General features: G+C 42.5%; 1 protein-coding gene across 1 annotated transcript; it reads right to left on the bottom strand.

Annotated features, from left to right (window-relative positions):
- Positions 1–2,706: 2,706 nt before the first annotated feature.
- On the bottom strand, positions 2,707–19,727 carry kpna3 (karyopherin alpha 3 (importin alpha 4)). The gene is made up of 17 exons (XM_080478756.1): positions 19,554–19,727; positions 17,141–17,185; positions 11,913–12,002; positions 10,763–10,792; positions 10,616–10,668; positions 10,435–10,530; positions 9,171–9,256; positions 7,821–7,907; positions 7,570–7,739; positions 7,233–7,277; positions 7,010–7,141; positions 6,789–6,917; positions 6,410–6,514; positions 6,122–6,193; positions 5,731–5,893; positions 5,395–5,489; positions 2,707–5,303 (listed from the first exon to the last, which is right to left on the bottom strand). The coding sequence occupies exons 1-17, from the start codon at positions 19,620–19,622 to the stop codon at positions 5,205–5,207; spliced, it is 1,566 nt and encodes a 521-aa protein (XP_080334882.1). The 5' UTR covers positions 19,623–19,727; the 3' UTR covers positions 2,707–5,204.
- Positions 19,728–21,318: the final 1,591 nt, after the last annotated feature.

Below are 21,318 nucleotides of genomic sequence, written 5' to 3' on the forward strand. Positions count from 1 at the left end.
TATCATTATAGCTTTATAGTTACTTACTTTTCACCAGATTACCACATAGAAAACATTAATCTAAACCAGCATGGTCAAGATTAAAATGAAAATTTGAAGCTGTTTCTTATTCAGGATTCATTCGGTGAAACCTGCAGTGAAAGGCAGCGTGCAGGTGAGGTGACGCATATTTGGTTGAACTATTGAACCATCTATTCCCTAAGCTAAGTCAAAGCGAGGTAGAATTTTTAATTTACTCATAATTTTGTGAAAGCTGCAAGGAGTCCCATGCAGCTCCACATTATAAATAACTCCAACAAAAATAGAAATGAGTTTAGTCATGAGGCATGTAATTCTTCATTGGACGTTAAGGACCTGACACCTCTGTGTTTCTCAATACTGAATATTTCCTATCACTAAAGAGGAATTCCATTTGGCCCAGACCACAAAGCGTTCAAGAATGGATTGATTAAACCGTTGACAGTAATGAAACTAGGGATCAGAACCACTTTCTTTCCTCCCTCGTGTGCCAAAATACTGAAACTGAATGTGAAAGTACAAAATGTCACTACAAAACTATCAACTGAGAAAAGCTTACGAAAGTTTGCAAGTGTCATTCCACTCACAAGCAGCATATGTTGGGTGAACTACCGACAATACTGCTAAACATAAGCAGGAAGCCAGACTTTGGAGATAGGCCAGACAACCCAGGAATCCCTGTCCTCGAAAGATAACAGTGTCACATACCAGCTGATAAGAACAGTCAAAATATAGTCATTTCCAAAGCTAATCATGGTGAATAATTAGAATCTCCTTGAAATGACGGGAGTTGGCTCAGTTATCGCCAAAGCGGCAGTGCGGGTCCTTCCTATCAATGGCAGCTGTGGAAACAACCTTAAGCTCTGCAGCAACTGCACATGGCAGCGGGATCTTTTCCACGTCACGGGTGGACAACAGAGCTCAGCCTAAACAAAGCAAAACCGTCCCCTCTCAGGTTTCAAATGCACATATAAGAATAAATAGACTTACTGAATGCACCATGCTGAAGATGAAAAAAACAGATTTATACCTCAACAAGAATGCGGTTGTCTTTACCGATAAGGTTGACTCACCAATAACCCCTGCTGAAGCCGCAGCTACCCTGGAGATTCTGGATCTGGGTCGAGCTGGATTAATGTTCTGCTTATCTTATATTGCTATTAAAATAGATTAATTAATAAAACGCTCCACAGGAGAGCAAAATTCACTTTATGTGGGCAAATGCAAGGAAACTATAATATTCCAAGCTTTCAGTATGAATCACTGCAGGACAGGCTGTGACCCTGTGTTCGGGTAAATTCAAACAAGTCCTTTTGTTGGCTACTAAGATATTTTACCTGTTTAAGATGAGTCAGCACATATTACAAACTCATCCTGCAAATCTTTTAAAAATTAAAACATTTAAAAAATGGTTGTGTTCCAGGATGAAACAGCAAAAACCGTTGTGTTCTGCTTTAAAATGAAAGTATGTTAACTCTCTGTATGTATGGTTTGGTAGCTGTTGTGCTGTTTCGCATTAGTGTTTGAGCTACACTTCTTTCATTACGTGTAAAGCAAATTCCGTTTTAAAATTACATTTTCTTTCCCACTTTAAAACATGGTTTCTCCTCAAAATTTAATTAAGACAAATGCATCAACCTAATCGCTAGATCAAGGTGTCAAACATAAGATCCGCGGGTCAAAACCGGCCCACAAGAGGCTCCAATCTGGCCAAACTACCAAGCAGATTGTGAAAATTTCAATGAAAACATTTTTTTTTTTTTTTTTTAAAGAAAATTCTTGAGGAGTGGACACTACACTGACATCCGAGCTGAGGTATCGGTGACGCTGCCATGGAAAATCCCTCGTTGCTATCAAACGCTCCTCAAAGCCATGCTGTCAGGGTGAGTTTGGGAAAAACACCCATAATGCAACAGCTTTTTTTTGGACGCTTCACTGTATTTTGCACCAGAAGGTTTAATTAAAATTATCTTTCTCTTGAGATTGTAGTCATTTTCAGAAGTAATTGTTTGGTTTTGTGAAAACATAGGCATTTTCATCACGTATACTCTGCGCCACAACAAAGAAAAACATTTAACTTTAAAGGTTATTATTTGAAGATCTCCTGCATGCCATGAAGAGACGCATCACACGCTTCGTAGAGGTTCATTAACCTCTAACTCAGTCTAGAGTTCATGGGGGAAAAGTTATGCACGTTTTTGTCACAAATGCTTTGAAACCATCCCAGATGAAATCCATTCGCACTCATTCAAATACCAAAAAATAAATAAATAAAAAGCGTCCACTTCTTACGTGAATCACAACACTTGCAAGCTTGAAGGATCCAACGGCTAAACAGCAAGTTTATTTTGGTTAGGATCAGAAACACAGATCATGTCCTGAGGGCGAGATGAGGAGATCGCAAAATCCCCCGACTGAAATATGGTGATGATGACTTGTGGTGTTAAAGGAGGGCAATGAGTGGTTCGAGACGGTGCGTTACAATGTTGAGTGGATGAGAGGGGAGCGGTTACTCTCCACAGCAGTGACCATTTCCACGGCAAACTCCAACAACAGGGAGACTACACAGTACTGCAGCCACACGTCTCCCGTGTTAAAGACTCTGGTTGCTCAAAGAGTTTATTTTCTATTCAATCAAACCTAGGTTTAGTTGAAATGAAAAACAAAAGGCACAATGATTTTCAACTCATTCTTGTCTTTAATATGCACAAGAGTTGAAAGCATCAATGAGCCACCTTAAAGAGAAGATTTCAATCTAAAATTTATAAAAAGATATAAACAATCAGAGGCCAAAACGCTGTCTGTTGCTTTTCTCCTATTATTTTATTTAAAACAACTTTTCATTAGCAAGTAAAAATCTTGCAACAAACATAAGCTTGTATCTAATTCAGATACAAGGCAACGCAATTGTAAATCTTTAAAGTGGCTCGGTCTAGTCTGCTAGTTCATGACTGTACACCCTCTCTATACTTTTTGTTCAGTAATAAACAGCTAGTCCCAAAAACAAGCCCGGGCTGCTTACGACAACCCCTACCCCGATACTTTAAAACCCCATTGTGACCCCGCCCACACTCTGAACCCCTCTGAGTATTTAGCAGCCAACCGGGGGATCGAAGAAGTCTTCCATAACCAGGACCGAGGGCCAGGGTTTGAAGCTTTGACACTTTAAACCCGAACCCGCACGAGTCCCGGGACGTGGGACGGTACATTTTAAAACAGCCCGTCACCACCAAGAAAAACAAACAAAAAAATATAAGAAAGAAAAATCCAAAACAGCCTGTTCCAATTTATCAGCATATCATCACAATACATATGCAAGTCAAAGAAAAAATAAAATAAAATATTGCTTCAACAAAAACCCTCCCCAGCCATCTTTTGACAGATATCGTCCATCCAATGACTGTCAGCTGCAGCAGCTTTGTACAGGCTTTATGTAAATATATTCATATATATTCATTAGACGGCAAGGAGAGATACACATCACATTTTATTCTTTTTTTTTTTTACAATTATTCAAATCGAGTGATGACGTGTGACCTCTTCATTGGAAGTAGTTAAGTACTGTAAAGATCAGGACCTGTACTCCTTTTATAAGTCTAGTCTTTCATGAGTATAGGTCCCTTTCTGCAGGCAGACATCGTTATGCCTCTCAGACGTGTGCATAAGACTAAAAGAAAATTAAAAAAAAAGAAAAGGAAAAACAGACATCAGTCATCTCCACAGACTCGAGCAGAAGTAGCTGAAACATGTAACTAATATGTTTTTAGAACGTGTTTCCAAAAATTAAAACAACCTTAGAGTCTGATATTGAGGACGATTTTAGTTAGATGTTTTGTTAACAACCCCCCCCCCCCCGCCCCACCCCACAAACACACCTTTCAAGAGTTTCACATTACAGGGGAGTCCCGAGCAAACAAATAGTTCACTGGATCACACCAACGTGACCAAGCTCACGCTGCACGACGGATGTCCAGTGGGGGGGGCGGCGGCGGCGGGGGGGTGAAAGTTACAGCCGACATGTTCCTCTTCTCTAAAGTCTCTGTGCCTCCACCCAGAGGCGCGTCCTCCCGTGACACGTATTCACGTCCATGAAAACAAAAAAAAAGAAATGTGGTCACTCTGCTGAATCAGCAGCAGGCAGTTAGCAGGTCTTAGAGTTGTATTGGAGGAGAGAGAAAAAAAGTTATGGCATTTTATTCACATTTTTGATGACTTTGTTGCATTTTTTTTTGTTTTGTTTTTTTTAAAACAAACATTACGTTTTGATAATTCAACAGAGGTCACGTTTAAAAAAAAAAGAAAAAGAAAAAAAAAGGGACGTCACTGAGTCAGAAGTCCCGTCGGTCAGTTTTGCCACGGAGTCCTCATTTTGCTTTAGAGCCCTTTCACTCCTCCACCTGGCCGAGGACCGCTCCGAGGAGGGCAGCGGGGGTCCGTGGTTAATCATGGCTTAAGCTCTGGGATTAACTCTTTAAACTGGGTGGGGAGAAAGAGGAGGGGGGGGTGTTGGTGCGCCTGGTCGACAGGGATCGGTGGGACTAAGTGCGTCTCCTGTGTGTACTTTGATGCCAGTGTGCGTGCGCAAAGGGTGAAGTCACACCAGAGGACAATCCGGGGGAGGGAAAGCACAAAGTAATAAACCACAAACAAACAGCAGTATTTCTTCCCCATAAGTGATATGACGTCTTCTAACAGAAGTATGCACACATATTCTAAGTGTCAAAAAGTGTGCGTTTATAATGTGTGTGTGTGAGTGTGTGTGTGTGTGTCTGAAAATGTGCTTTGTCTTTGTGAGGACTTGACATTTGGCAATTGCATCTTGCCACGAAAGCTTTGTTTTCCTTCTGGTTTCGTTTTTGTTTGATATTTAGAAGCACTGGCAGAGAACGCTGACAATCCTCGTGAAGCAGGTTGCCAGATTGTGATGGTGCCTTTTGAATAACCAGGACTCCTATGAAAGATTGTAGTGTTCAGTGAAGGATGACCATTTTCAAAAACAAAAAACAAAAAAAAAATCTCCCCACAGTGCAGAGGTGGGGGCGGGTAAACCCTTCAGTGGTGAGTTTCCATGTGCGAAGTGATGTTGGGTAAATCCTTCTGTACCAGGTTGCCAGATGAGGAGAGATGGATGAATGTCTGGGATTACAGAGTACCCGTGCAACTGGTTGAAACAAGCATCCCGGCTTTTAGAAATTAAACTCCTTCGTTTGCATGTTGGAAGCTGGATCAAAGTTGAAGGTTCCTCCTTGAGTGGTGTCGGGGATCAAGCTGGGATCTTCATCAATCTAGAGAGTGACACAGTGACAGGCCACATGAGAGAAGTTTGTTTTTGAAGACAAAGGAAAAATAAGATAAAATCACCCGAGGTGAACTTACATCGTCTCCTGAAAAGTACTGATCAATAATCTCAAAGGCTAGTTTGTAGATATCCTCATTCTCATGCTGCTGGAGATTTTCTATCTTCTCCAAACCTAAAAAAAAAACAAACAAACACAGTTTGGTTATTAATAAAACCAACAACACTGAAGGAGCTGCAGCAGGAGCTCAACACAGAGTCTGAAATGCAAGCTGACATTTCTTGCGAGGCTCGTCAGGATATACTATTTGAAATGGAAGAATATAAAGCAATGATCTTACAAATGGTCCTCAGAAAGGAAAAGTACAACAGCTTAAATATGAGAGGACAAGAAGGATGAGAAGAGGGACACAGACCTCCACACTCCTCTATGATCTCTGCGATGGTACTGGCTTCGTCTCCTGCCATGATGAGGATGTTCTTGAGGCCGTCCAGCACAACTTGAACCACCTGGGAGTCCTTCACCGACAGCAGGTTACAGAACGGAGGGATGACATTCTGCTCCACCAGGTACTCCACCTACACCAGCCCACACATACACACCGCATCCATACTTGATTACAACATAAATGCATGGCTGCAAGTGTGGAGGAGGTTAAAATTCACTCACAATCAACTCCGATTTCACTTGTTAATGCTTCAATTTTTTAAACCGCCTGTCTGACAAAAGCGCCAGCCTGCTGCCGAGCGGCAAATGCAAAGACCTGCGCCAACTTTCTACATCACTGGTCCCCAAAGCCGTCTCACCTGGTCTTTCCTCCCACTGATGGTGAGGTTGCTGATGGCCCATGCTGCCTCCTTCTGAGTGCCAAAGTCACCCTGTAGAGAGACAGGCTGTCACTGAGAGGAACAAAAACAGTATTTTGCCAAGAAGAGCTGGGCTGCATTAACATTCACGGTGTACATTTCATTTGTCAAGATCCGAGTACGAGGCTCGGTTATGCTCGTCTGCTTGATTCTGCCAGGAAAGCTGAACAGAAGGCGCAGTGGATGTAAAGCTGGACTTCTCTTCTGCACTCTTGACGAGGAACAAACCTTTGCCAACTGGTGGATGATCATAGGAATCAGGCCGGCATCGATCACAGCCTGGACCTGCTGCTGGTTCCCAGCTGTGATGTTGGACAGGAACCAGACCGCTTCCTGGAAACAGACCAACCGCCAATGGTTAAAAGCTGCACCAGAGCCCCCACGCACACACAGATACTCCCTCGATGTGCGAGTCATTTCTGGATTTCACACAATCTACATTACACTTTCACATCTTTTACTTAAGGCAACGGAGCCGCTTCACAAACACGTTTCAGTTTCGATTTAATCCATTCAGTCAGTGCGAGGATGAGAACGACAAATTTGTAGTCTGAACTCCAATCATGGGCTCAACGGTTGTGTAAGTGGGAGACGTCACAACACATACCTTGTTGATCTTTTCTTTCGGGTGTGTGAGCAGGTTGGGGAAGTGTGAGAGGACGTCACAGTTGAGGACCACCTGCGTCTGCTCATCTGTCCCCGTCACAATATTTCCCACTGCCCTCAGAGCTGCCGTCTACACAGGAAGAGGAGCAAACTTCAGCATCCCAAGCGTATTGAATTGATGAAGCATGACAATGAAGAATATGAAAAAAAAAAAAGTCTCACCTGAACTTTAACCTCCTGATGACTGAGGAGAGGCACAAGAAATGGAACGACTCCAGAATCAATGACCATCTGGATCTGCTCGTTGCCTCCGTCCGTCAGATAAGACAGAGCCCACACTGTGTCGACTAGGATCTGAGCACACGACGAAAGAGATTCTTCAGCAACCACCCAAAATCACTTCACACTGAACACTTGGATAATCACGTTTCAATCTGATACTTACATTAATATCAGTGTGATATATTAGCACACAAAGAGCAGGCAGAATCTGCAGGGGGAAAGACAAGCAGGCGGTAAGTGAGTTGGATGTAGGTGGAATATATTGAGATGAAGGTAATTCAGGGCAATACAACAAAAAAAACTTGAGAGGAAACTTCAGCTGATGCCAACAGAGCTTTATAGTCAGAGAGTCCCCTGGGTGATGAAGCTGCTTTGGCTACTGAGGAGGTTCTGAAAAAGTTCTGTGACTCAGCCTGCAGAGACAGAGTCGACTACAAAGATGCATCCATCTGTCCACCACATGGACGTCTGCGCACACACGCACACGCACACACACCCACCTCTTGCACAGTCTCCATGGGGGGTGGAGGATCCTTGTTGCGGCAAAGGTTAACAATGACCCAGGTTACATTGCGGAGGAAGGTGATTGGGATTGATGGGTTGATGAAAGAAAGCAGGGGCTTGACCACACCCAGGGAGATGACGTAGTCCCTGCACTGTGGACCGTCACCTGCGCAGAGTAGAGACTCACAATTCAACACAACTCCAGAGATCCGCTTCCATCCAGTCGTCAGTGCAGAGCGACACTCACCGATAATGTTTCCTAAGGCCCATACTGCCTGTTCACATACGTTCTGGTGAGGAGAGTGTAGCAGTCGCAGGAACAAGGGCACTGCATCTGCACAAGCAAAGAACAACTTCAATGATCAGCCTTGTTCTTGGTCACAATAAAAGCAAATGTTTAAAAAAATGAATAAATCAAGACTGTGAACATAACACTGTTTATTTAAGAGAACAGGAACATGTTTACAGTGCAGAGGGAAAACAAATCCCTATACAGTTTGTTTATTTAACCCGTTATTCAAGCAGAAAAAACCCCACGGAGAATAAGAACCTCCTGGTGGAAACACCAAAGGTATTCCTGAAGGCAGAGTGTGTACACTACGAGCGAATTAAATGTCAATCATGAGCACTAACAAGCAGTAACGCAGCCGCACTGTGAGGACATGAAATGCAACATACAACACTTAACGGGTTGACTTACGGATGGGTTAAAAACTAAACGGCGTGTAACTCACTTCACAATCACTTTCTGAAATGTGCTGACAGAGTTTGAGCCAATGAGCTAACGGCCCCAAATGCAGAGGAGCAATTTCAGCTGTGTGCAGATTTATTTAAAATGAGGAAAGTAAAGCGGACAGCCAATTATACAGAAAATGTGCCAAATGTCGATCCAACTGTAGATTAGTGATTGAAAGATGCTAAGCTGCATCAAGGATGGATCTGAAGTTCATGCTAATAGCTACTAAGTGGCGCATTTAACAGAAAAAAAAGTAAAAACATGGAAAATAAGCAGGTAACCTCGAATTTAGAGAAGTTGATGTGATTGGCAGCCTTTCCACACTTTGCACACTTCAAGTCGTGTTAATCTGTTTAGCGCAGACTGAGCCAGACAAGATGTGCACGGACATAAAAGACAAAGTAGATTCGGATCATTTTTCATTTCATTCATTAAATGTTAAATCATACCTAAAGCAGCAGCCCCCGCCAAACCCCCCCCCCCAAAAAAAAAAAACAAACATTGGCAGTTTGATTAATACTAACTTCTTTCAGTCATTAAAAATTAACAGTATCTAATAGGAATAAATTATTCTCAAAGGGATGTTAAGAATTGTAATTACCACTTGAAATGCCCAAATCTGACTGAGCTATAAAAGATGCCACATTTTAAGACATACTGATCATAAAGGCTTGTTAGATGTTTGACCTATCTGCCTCCTTTTGATAAACGGCAACAATCTAAAAGTCATCATGCCTTACTGGGTGGAAAGAAGAAAAAAAGAAACCCAAATCTGCTTTCTGTGTAAATTGCAGACAGTGTGTAAACACAGACTGTGAGGGGGGGTGGGGGTGGGGGTGGGGGGGTGAAGGGCAAACTTACTGGATTTAACCACAGCCTGAGTCTGTGCCGACGTCCCGGATGCAATGTTGGTCAGAGCCCAAGCTGCCTCAAACTGAAGAGAGGGACTGGGACGAGAAAAGAAAAACAACTTGTTTAAATATTTCCATGGTGTGAGGAGGCTGAGTTAAGAGCAACGGAAGATTAACGTTATCTCAGTTTCAAGGCTGATTCAAGTCCCTGAACACACATTACACAGTTATTTTGGTATTTCACTGTTAGATTTAACTTTCTTATAGATTGTTGATGACGAGTTTGGGTTTCTGGCCCTTTTATTTCACAACAGGATTATTTACCAACAGTTTCCAAATCATCGAAGCCTTGCGAGTGCCGTGTGTGTTGATAGATACACATCTGACAGCATGAATGCTGATCTACATATCATGCTGATGGGCAGAGAGAGGTTGAGCTCACAATAGACGACCGTCCATTTAAGAAAAAGACATGACGCAACAGAAAATGTTCACACACTTGCAAGTGATCCTCACACCACCCACCAGCCAAATGCTACTGGATTGTGGCAAAGGATGCCGAGTACGTCTACCCGGATAAACGCATTATCAGACAAACATGATCTGGAGCTTCCGTTCGGTTTCTCAAGCTGCATCTTTCATCCAATAATCAAGGAAATGTAGAGCTCCTCAAAAGTTTTACCAAAGGGGTTGTTTGTAGACACACAGGCTTGATTTTCAACCCGGTTTCATTCTCAAGTCCCAAAAAGCAGACTTTACATAAAGATAGGATATGTTTATGCTGCATGTTTAAGCCCAATGTCAAAGTCAACATGCTTGGCTTCCTGCCAGAACGCTATCTCCACCACAGAAAATTTATCTGATTAATCCACATTCATTACACTGCACCAATAAACATAGTCTAATGCGATACTATCTCTTCTGGCTTGCCAGGACCAGAGCTTCACAAGTTCTTCCACCCTAACGATCCAGTCTGCCCTCTCAGTGGACACAAGGTCCTGGGAATTTGGGAACTCCGAGAGACAGGAATGTTGATATATTTGGCTTGGCTTGTACCGAGAGGACCAGCCAGCTGCCCCGCATGCCTCCACACACTCTCACGTGTGGACACAGTGGGAAACATGTCTCACGCACTCAAAGCCAACGTAGTAGCGAAGGCCGGATGCCGTATCATCCGTAATCCTTGAAAAACACGGCGGCGCCACGTCAAAGAGAACCATCGGTCTGTTGTGTACGAAGGGAAAGGAAACGAAATGCCTCGTTTGCACACTTACTTGTCGTCCCTTTCCAGGCATTTGACTAAAATGGGCAAAATCCCAGACTTTATCAAGTCATCAATGGGAGGGTTTCTGTCGCTGGAGAGCAGTTTTCTGAAAACAAGCACAAAGACGTCTTAAAGACAAGTAAAGAAAAAAAGCTTACAGGCTTATTGGATGCGTTTTGTGAGTGGCTCACCTGGCCGCCTGCACGGCACTGAGCTGTATAACTGCATTGTCACTTGTTGCGTTCTGTCGTGAGAAAGAGCCAATGTTAGCGCCCAGCGGGGAAAGATTAAGGAAACATCTGGGAGAGGCTTTTAAAAACATTAGTATAGATAATTACCTGTAAGATGGCATCAAGCGTAACATTTTGCTGCAAAAACGAAAAGAAGAATTAGCACTCTGCCGTCATCAGCATTTAACCAAATAACACACAAGATGATTAAGAGTTACTTTCTGTTCACGATTTTCCACTAATTCTACTATATATATATATATATATATATATATATATAATGCAGAACATTAATCCTGGCTTCAAGAACACCTAAAAAAAAAAATAAAAAAAATTTAAAAAAAGGCAGCTTTTCAGCAGTTTTTGCAAACAAGCTGGAACGGATCTGACATTGACCTGCGGATGTTTGAAATATTTTTGCAGAACAAAAAAGAAAAGTGTAACACCATACTCAGCTGACCCTGGATTCACAAAACCTCACAGAAATGTACTGATGTGTTCTCAAATGGTTTCCTTGAAACTTCACTCAGGTGTTCCCTGTATGAGCACCTGTGGATTATAGGTTTTTCAGGCTTTCACCTGAAATAGGTTGAAGGTAATCACAGTGAGCTGCAACATATTTTCCTCCGGGCCAAAAGAGACGAGCTCCGCATTTTATTCCAGCTCGAATTCTCAGTCAGAGCAATAAAGTTTAAGGATCCGTCCGTATCTCAAGATGTCAGTCTTCTCTTGTACCGACTTTGATGGATTCCTTGTTGCATCACACGGTGACAGCAACAACTTATGACTCCAGTTCCCATAAAACTGTGTCCTCAGCCACATTTCTTTGATTGGGGATGAACAAAGGTTCTGTCAGTAGATTAAAAGCTCAAATCAATACTGACAGTGAAGACAGCATCAGTTCTCCTCGCTACACCGACACTTTACTTCTCACATTTTTTGGGACAATTCAGACTGTGTCAGTTTCTCCTGTCTCTTCAGCTCAGTAATCCCAGACTGGCTCTCTGATGCTGTGATCAGCACTCTGGGATTTGTGGGAGCCTTATAATCTGTTTCTGGACTCCACATTATTCTGTTAGCTAAACAAATTCAACACTTACCGGACTGAAAAGCTTCTTACACACGTGTGTGTGTGTGTGTGTGTGTGTGTGTGTGTGTGTGTGTGTGTGTGTGTGTGTATAACACACATACATTTTGGGCCGTCGTCTAAACAGTCGTGTCTCCTTCGCTCACACACCCAACGCACACCCACACTTACTCCTTTGAAGTCTAAGTCGACATCAGAGTCCTCCAGACTTTCCTCCTGCGGGACATTTCTCTTCTTCAGTAAATGTTCGTCTCGTTTGTTCTGACAAGAGGAGAAAAGACAGAAGAGTCATGGGGGGGGAGACAATTCATTAATGCACTGAAGAAGACTGAAAGACCCAGTGAATCTAAGCCCACCTCAAAGAACGCTTCCCCCCACTCTTTCCTCTAAACTTTTACTTTTTGCAATGTGGCCTACATGTTGGAAATCCTGTTCCAAAGTCGTTAATCCAGAGAAAACTGCCTGCGTGCTAATCCACGCAACAAGCACACACACTCATCTTTGAAGGACACTGAACCTTCACCCATTAACCCCGCACACACTTAGCGACCCCATGGAGCACATATACACTGGGAGTGGATCTTGGGGGCTTGTGAGTCAGTGGTAGGAGGAGATTCCCTTGCCCTACATTCCAGTGCATCATGCTGATGTGCGTCACTGATGACTAATCAGCCAGTGCAGTGCGTCTCGCTGCTCTGATCCAGTTGGATAAAATGTGCTAGACTTTATGACCACCTCAGCAGCAGTGACGTTTCAGGCTTCAACACATATGACCGTGCCTATGTCGCCCCAAACCTTCCGGATAGGAGCACAACCTTACAATATATTCATTCACAAGCGTGACATTGGGATATTGTGACTTCCTCTGCAAATCTCCTCGTTTGAAAACATGTTTGGGTTATAAACTAAGCACAGTGAATTTATGTCTCACACAAGATTAGCAGAACCAGCAACCTGCCTCTACCGGCTCATTTTTCCACTTCCAGGACACAGTGTGTCTGAATTTCTGAAATGACATAACTAGAAACATAGAGGTCAGTTTGTACCCGGGTCAGTACGCAACTTCTGTTTAGAGTTACTCCGCACATTCAGTGGGGGTTATTTCAGACCTGACCCACACCCGAGTTCCACACTTTATCTTAACCCTTGTATTTACTCCACATTGTTTTTAGTTATTTGCCATTTTTTTATTCTATTATAGCTGATGCGGTGAGTGTAAAACACCAAGGAAGACACCTTAAAAAGGCAGTCGATTTGCATCCTAAGTTTTATGTTTGCCTGCCATCAGACTGTAGAGAGAAAACTTTAAAGACCTCATGTGACCCGAGATTGCAGGAGAAAGTTCACATAAGCACCATAAATATGAACGCTACACGTCAGTGTGTGTCAAGATTGAAGCTGTTGCACAACCAAAAGCTGACGCAAATTAAGACCAAATTATGAGGGAAGAAGATCAACAAGAAGAAGGGCAAAGATGTTTGTCTGCGGTGTGTGAACGTAGCCTCACAGAGCAAGAGGATACACTGCACACTACAAATAATTATATTTCCTGACAGGATCTACAATAAAATTCTTCACGACGAAAAGGATTGTGCGTCCTGTTTTCAAATGTAATAACTTGCACAGACAAAGACATCTCAACCTGTACAAGATGTGACTCATTCATTCGTTTCAAGATCAGCCTTCAACATAAAAAAAGAAAATGTAAACAACCTTAGAGCGACCAGCAAGACAAACAGGTGCTTGAAAGAGCCGATTTCTCAAGGCAGCACATCAACGGCATTCAAAGCCTCAGAGCACGTTGACACACTATTATTGATGTGCTGAACCTCACTGAGCAGACTGAGGAGCCAGGCCCTGTCCTCAGTACTGTATCTCCGATTCCAAGCAACAGCTTCCCTGTGACTTTGTCTTCACGCTTTAAAAACATGCATTAATATCAGCTAGAAATACTCCAGCAGGCCACGGAGGCTCTCTCACTGCAAGCGTCACTGAAGCAGCTCTGAGTGTCAAATCACAACGAGTCCAGGAAGCACTTACTCCTTGTACTTTTTAAATGGCCTTATAAAGTCCAACTTTCTTTTGCAAAACGTGGATTTGCTTTTACACATAACAAAAAAAAAAAGGGGTTTTTTTCCAGGTATCTTAGACAAAAGTCATCCACATCAGGGTGATAGGACTGATTTAGTGTCTCTATTTGGTTATCAGGACTGGAAAGGTCAACAATAGTCTAGTTTATGAGTGAAAATAGTGTCTTTGTACTTCTCATAGTAGTCTAATAAAAGCACAAGCACTTGACTGCACAGCCAAACTCGCGGTGCACCACATCGACACTTTTTTTTTACTGTAAAAGATCCAACATTTTCCTCCGGGGAGACACCAGAGGGTCCGAGCGACGTCCAATAACCAGACGCAGAATCCATCCTGTGGGAGCTGCAGGGTGACGCTCAGTAACCGTGTTCCTCCAGAGGGAGGCTGAGCAGAATGGATGCAATATGTTGTCTGTTCAGAAAATAACTAAAACAAAACTCTTTGGATTGTCTTGTTGTTTTTGAAGGACGAATAATTCCAAATACAAAGCTACTGCTGAAACGCACTTAACATTTGAAACATGGCCACATCTTCACAATAAAGAACATAATATTACAAAGCTGAGCCCTTCAACACAAACCTTACTTTTCCAAATCGTTGAGTTATTTCTCGTGTTTTATGTAGTGATCATAGCATAAGCTTTAATAAAGTGTGTCTACTATGTTGATTATGTAACTCCTGAATGAGAAATCACTTGTATTTTAGTAATATTTGGGGATATTTAGTCTGCTTCAACTGTAATAATTAGCTTTCAAATGAATTCCTCAGTTACTGCAGACTCAACTAACCAGAAGTGACTTTGGGCTTTGAGTTTATTTTTCTACATTTCACACTAGAAGTAAAAGCAGTGGGACATTGACGCGCGGAACTAACGAACCACACTCCGTTTCACTCTCTTGAACCATGCAGCTGATGTTAAATGTCACCAAAACACAACGGAGACTCGGCACAGGATCGATTTGTGAAATTACACCAGTGTTGGATAGAAAACCCCTCATTTGGTTCACATTTGGGCATATTTGCCTGCACTAAGCAGCCACTGGGTGTCACGCCTGTTGAACACATGTAACCTCACCTTTACAGAGCGTGACAACAAATCATCCCAAGATGACTGTAATTTTACACGAGTGTGGGAAAAACCCACTAGCAGAGGATAGAAAGTATTACACTTTGACATTAGAACATAATTTAATTTATTCTGTGGCGGACAGCTGAGGATCACGATGTAGTTACTGTACTTATTCAAGAAAATAAAGCTCAGGAGTAGTCAGGTGTCACAAATAGCGACGTTTTATTGCAGGCTCAAATCAAAGCAAGATGCTGCTTCCCCTATAAAGAACATGGTACCTTGAATGGAATTCTTTTTTTTTTTTTTCTTATTATTAACCCACGGATCTCAAACTAAAATGAGCCCAAAGCTGGCACAGTCCTCTCATTGGAGTAAACCTCATAAATATAATTGCTACTCACAATGTGTTTTTTGAATTGCAAATATGGTTTAATATTACAAGAGAGGATACTTAGGGGCACATCTTTATTCTTATGAGCCAAACTAAAACAATCAAAAATCTAAAGCAGGGGTGTCCAACTCATGTTACTTCATGGGCCACAGACGGCGCAATTTGATCTTAAGTGGGCCGAACCAGTAAAATAATTACATTATATAAACAACTAGAACTTTAAATCCATCTTTGTCTCAGTGAAACAAAGTATTACGAAGTTAACATTTAATGAACTATCCTTTTACAACTCATAAGATAACTGATAATTGAATTAAGGAACTGCTTTATGTCTCAGTTCACCGTGTACTTTACAACTTACAGATCACAGTGGATTCTTATCACACTATTTACATTTTCATAGGCATAAATCATTCAGCCACATGGAGCAAGATCTCAAAAATATAGTTGGCAAGTTCATATTATGATCAGGTTAAATTTTAGAGATGATCTTTGATTTTCTTCATATTAACCAAATTAAGAAGTATAACATATTTCTCTGGTTTGCTGCTGCTTTTTTTTCTGGGCATAGTGTCTTATTCTTTAATTGAATTGTTTTTCATTACTTGAAGGGGTTATTTTATTTTTACAGGAAAAAAAAGCTCAATTTAAAGTAACCAAATTGAAATCGCTGGCCACATATGCTGAACGTGCTGGCCACTACCAGCCCCCTGCGTCAAAACATTACTGGGCTAAAATGTGACAAACAGTTTCAATGAATTATCCATTTTTATGACTAAATATGACGAAGACTGGTTGATGAAATTTCCGGAAAAGCCTATTTTGACCTTTATGAATGAGAAGATATGCAATGTCTGAAATAAAATACAAGATGCTGTTCTGAACAACCCCTTTACATTATCTCCCGAGTCAGGAGCCGGTGTGTGAGCGCGACCTGTCGGGCTGAAGGTTCACATCCTGCTCATGACCCGCCCTCTGTGTATATACACTGCTAGTCAAGGATTCAATCCATGCTGCTGTTCTAATCACTGGGACTTTGTTTCATTCTGATGAGATTTCAAATAAACTGGTGAAACAGACCATGTATAATTAATTAGACCACAATACTGACAGCTTTCTTTATACAGACAGAAAGAACGGTCAAACCCATTTCGCACTAAAATGAAAGCATAATAATCTGCAAGAAGTAAATAAATAAGTACATCTGTGGGAAAATTATTTTCAAAATCTTTCAACAAAACTCAGGTTGTTCCGTTTACATGAGGAAAGTGATCAGATTAATCTGTTCATCTGTGCGAAGACATTCATCACATTGAGCCAGTGGCTCAATCCCATAATGCTTCGCAGTGTGATGTTGGTAGTGAAATGTGCATATGATCCTAGAACCAGCCTCATCAGGCAGTCGCCAGGATTAAAGATGGACTTGGTCGCTTGACTAATTGAACTGGTTTCTTTTGAAAACTAAAGCACCCCAAAAAAAAATAAAAAATCTATATTTTCCAATGAATAATGTACATAGATTTTTTTTTCAGAGGAAAGATCGGCAGAAATCAGAATGACATTTTTCCAGACACAACTCGTCTGTTGGATGGAATCATCCAACAGACGAGTTTACATTAGGTTTTTTCATTCGATCAGTCTCACATTCCCATCACCTGCACGCATGTAAACACAGCTGCTGGACATGGATGGATGAAACAATTTAACCCAACAAGAGAGGGAAAACTGTTCAAGACATGTAATCGATGGAAAATTCTTTAGTTCTCACAACACCTCCAGCTCGTTGCATGAATTTTGTGGCACACAAGGCATGTGTAATATTTTGGTGAGGTGTGTGTCTTTTCTTACCTTTCTCAACTCGACCGTCACCTCATTTCGATGTCTTCGCATAGTCTAAAACAAAGAAACGGAAGAACATTAAAACATCTTCTTACTTGTGCAAATTAAAAGGTAAAAGCTCATTTTAGTGATGTATGTGGAGTTCATCCTGAGCGCTTCAAACATCCCATCAGTAAACTATTTCAAGCTTCAGGACGTCATATCCGTTCATATTGACAAAGCAACAACATGGTCAGACTCCCATTTCTTTATTTCATTTTGTGGCGACTGAATCCTCTGAGCAGCAGCAAAGCTTCCGCTAATGCGGCTGAAAGTCAGACGTATGACAAACTGAGAAAGTGTTGAAGTGATCGCTGTATTTGTGAGTGTGCGTTTCCACAGGATCTAGAACAGTCTGAGATGGTCCGAGATCTTGTGACTGTTTGAAGAGGTTCATGTTGCCTTCCTAAATAGCTTCTTACGTAATCTGGGACAGCCATAACTCAGAAGGCTGTGGAGAGGTGTCTCCCAACCGCCACAAAACAACAATAAAGCCTGACTCAGATGAAACGGCCTCTACACAGCCATCCAAACACAGACTTACCATGACAATTACCGTAGACCTGTGTGTAAATAACACTCACAGAGATACACTGATTTGACCAGCGAGCGAGCCACATTTTATACGACACGCTGGAAAACAAAGGAGCTTACGACAAACAGCATGGGAGCCTTCCCCGCTTTGCATTTGAGTCCTGCTCATAATGGTGTCAGAAATGAAGAGCAATCTGTTATGCCTGACCTAAATAAATAAAAGCCAAACTGCCCCCCCCCCCCCAGCTTCAGTCTGAGTCATCCACGTACAAAAACTCAATTCAAACATACGGAGGCTCTTAAGAGGACCTGGGTCAGACATTGGAGATGCCTGAAATAGCATCAGGAATGCACTTGGCAGAAAGCGTCTGTCATAGTAGCCATGTGCTTCACAGACTGAGTCCCAGTTTCAAAACAACCCCCCTATGGAAAGTTTTTTTTTCTTTTTACAAATGATTGAGGAACTCTCACATGCCAGCCTGATGAGCCGTTTTCAGACATACCTTTGTTTGAGGATTATCTCAGGATTACCAATAGATCAGAGCAACACTTCACAACCATGTGTGTGTTGGTAACCCTGACACAGAGACAGATCTGTGTGTGTGCGTGTGTGTCGTGGATCATTTGGATCTCTCTTATTTATTGAGGCCTCTCTGGTCCATCACAGTGAGCTTCCTGTATCCTGATCTGTAGATCTCAGCCTTCGCCGAATGGTTTGGCGATCATGTCAAAGAAGCATTGCAGACAAACGCTGTCGTACTGATTTAAAATTAGAAGTGTGAGTGTAATGATGAGGCAATATCCAGCCAATGTAGGACACTACTGATGCTGCTATCTATTGGATGTGACCAACAACAAAGCTGAGGCATTAACATCTTCACAGCTGTGAAGATTTGAAAAAGAAAGAAAGCCAATTTCACACCGTTAGAATGAACTGGATGGAGCTCAATGTTAACCAAGGTGTCCACTCTCTCAGCTGGATTAGGCTCCAACGGTGAAATCACAGCTTTAGTCTTAGTCATATTCAAATCCCCGCAATAAAACCCGACATAAATGTACGATTTCCATTGTATTCCCGTTTCAAACAGCCGGTTAGGAGCTCAGCTCGGAGCTGCCTCACCTGGCAGTGCATGCTAGGCTGACATTAGCTCGCTAACTAGGAGGGGCTGGGGTGGATGTGGAGCAGCCAGCTCAACCCGCATAAATATACCTTTTACTCAAAAGATAAAGACGGGATGTGACGTTTCTGAATCGGCGCTTGGTGTTGCAGCGGGTGAGCGGGGTGTAAAAGAGAGAAAATATGAAGATTAAGGTGCCGGGTAGGCCGAGCCTCGCTCGCGACCGGCGTCCATCCGCCTAGCATAGCCTCCGCTAGCTGGCAGTGACAGCTCCGCCGCCCGGCGCTCGAGCACTGCGATTTATAAAGTCCAGCGCTCGTCTTCCCCGCGGCTCGTAAAAATAAAATATTGTGGATTGGTGTGGCAGTGCTGGCAGCCTGTCAGCTGTTGTGGTCGTCGTTTAATTTCCAGCCGACTGGACGCCGCCGCTGATGGCGAACCCTCACATAGCACACGGAGCTAAGCTGCGGCTAGCCGGTCGGTAAGCAGCTGCCGCCGGGGCCGGGCTCCACACACGAGAGGCCCGCAAGACTGCCACCGGGGGCCTGGCTCCACACACGAGAGGCCCGCACACTGCCACCGGGGGCCGGGCTCCACACACGCAGGCCCGCACACTGCCGCCGGGGCCGGGCTCTACACACACACACACAGGCCCGCACACTGCCGCTGTTCTTTAACATTAAACTCGTCCACTTCTTCACGCGGACTGCCGCGGCGGGGAGTCCACTCACCTCGACATCGCGCCCCTTGTTTTTAAAGCTCTTGATGCGGTGGTTCTCCAAGCCGGCGTTCTCTGCCATGGCTGTTCGGGGTTTCGCTGTTTCCTCCGGCTTTCGGGATCTCCTCCGTGAAAGACGAGGCACGGCAGCTCCTGTGCTCCTGCTGCTGCTGCTGCTGGATCCGGGGAGGAGGGGGAGGGGGACGGAGCAGAGCGCAGCCGGAGAGAGGAGGAGTCACGGCGGAGCTCCTGTCAGGGCTGCCCTGCTTTCCACGACGCAGTACTCATAAAATCAGCTGCGATTCACAGGACGAAAAGTCGATTTGAGACGCAAACGTAAAATGACTGGGCGCATACCAGGAACAGGGACCCAAACAGTCCGGGGGCCCCCGGAGCAGAGGCCCGCAGGGGCCCGCAGGCAGGGGGCCGGGCTGGGGGGGCCGCAGCTGGCTGCTTCAGAGCTCCATGTCCCCTGTGTAGGGGCTCCGGAGGAAAATTACAGATAAATAAATGACTAATACTGTTTCTTATTTCTTGCTTCTAAAGGACTCTTATCCAAGAATAAAAAGAAAGTAAACAGGAAAAATAGCCACAAATACTAATGTAGACTTCAATAAGTAAAAGTAGCTCAATAAAATGCATAAAAACAACTGAAATAGCTAAAACTACTAGGAAGGGTAAATTAACAAACAAAACAAAGAAAAAATAATAAGGCCCAGAAGAGTAAAAACAGCTAAAATTGAGCAGCTGAAAATGGCAAAATTTGTTAAAATAGCTAAAACGGCTACAATGGCTAATTAAAACTAATCATACTTCATTAATTCTCTTGGGGAAATTCCAGTTTTCTTTTTCTCTAGGTGTCCACATTATGGCTTGGGGAGCTGGTGGGGTCAAGGGTCATGCTCAGGTACCCACTGTGGTGACCCATCCACTGGGGATTGAAGCTGGAAACTCCAGGTGAGCTTCTCTAGCCTCTACTAGACCACCACTGTCCAAACCACTAAAACACTTAGAAAATATGTACTAAAAAAACAATAATTTCTAAAGAAAAAAAGGGCAAAAGCAGATAAAATGGCCAAAATGCCTGAAAATGGCTAAAGCAGCTAAAATGGACAAACTGCCAAAGGGGCTAAAGGAGCTAAAATGGCTAAAACAGATAGAATGGTCTAAAACATAAAATAAAACTGCCAGGATGGTTTAAGATGGCTAAAACAGCTTAAAAAACAAACAAACTAAAAACAGCTATAATAGCTAAAAATGTTAAAACAGCTGAAATGGCTTAAAATAGCTGAAATGGTTAAAGTGGCTAATGAGCGCTAATGGCTAAGATACCTAAAAACTGCTTCAAGCAGCTAAAAATGGTAAAATAGACTAAAAAAAAAATTTCAATAGCAAAATGGCTATAATAACTTAAATATTTTATATTGCTATGAAAAAACCGAATTAGAATGTAAAAAGCAAAAATTGGTAAATTGGCAAGAAATGGTTAAAACCAATAAAAACAAAACATAAAAAAACAGTAAAAAGTGACCTCTCCAAACTCTACAAAAACTTTAGTTTAAAATGTATTTTAAAAAATGCCTTTTCAAAACTGTAATTATGAAACTCTGCAAATGCAACCTGAAACAGTTTTTATATGTAAAGAAAAATTGTATATCACCTTTACGAGCTGTATAATCATTTTAAAAGTTTAATATGTTTTAGTTACTGGAAGTGATTTTGACAATTTTTCATTTCTGCTGGTTTGAGGTAAAATTTATACAATTTTTTAATGTTTT

The sequence above is a fragment of the Lipophrys pholis genome (genome assembly GCF_963383615.2).
Source record: "Lipophrys pholis genome assembly, chromosome: 13".
Classification (NCBI taxonomy): Eukaryota; Metazoa; Chordata; class Actinopteri; order Blenniiformes; family Blenniidae; genus Lipophrys; species Lipophrys pholis.

What these genes read in the sequence shown, in the direction of transcription:
- kpna3 (XM_080478756.1), bottom strand. Translation starts at nt 19,622, where the DNA reads ATGGCAGAGAACGCCGGCTTGGAGAACCACCGCATCAAGAGCTTTAAA. An exon ending in TCATCCACCAGTTGGCAAAG is followed by an intron (nt 6,194 to 6,409) that starts GTTTGTTCCTCG and finishes GTCTCTCTACAG; the next exon opens with GGTGACTTTGGCACTCAGAA. An exon ending in AGTACTTTTCAGGAGACGAT is followed by an intron (nt 5,304 to 5,394) that starts GTAAGTTCACCT and finishes GTCACTCTCTAG; the next exon opens with ATTGATGAAGATCCCAGCTT.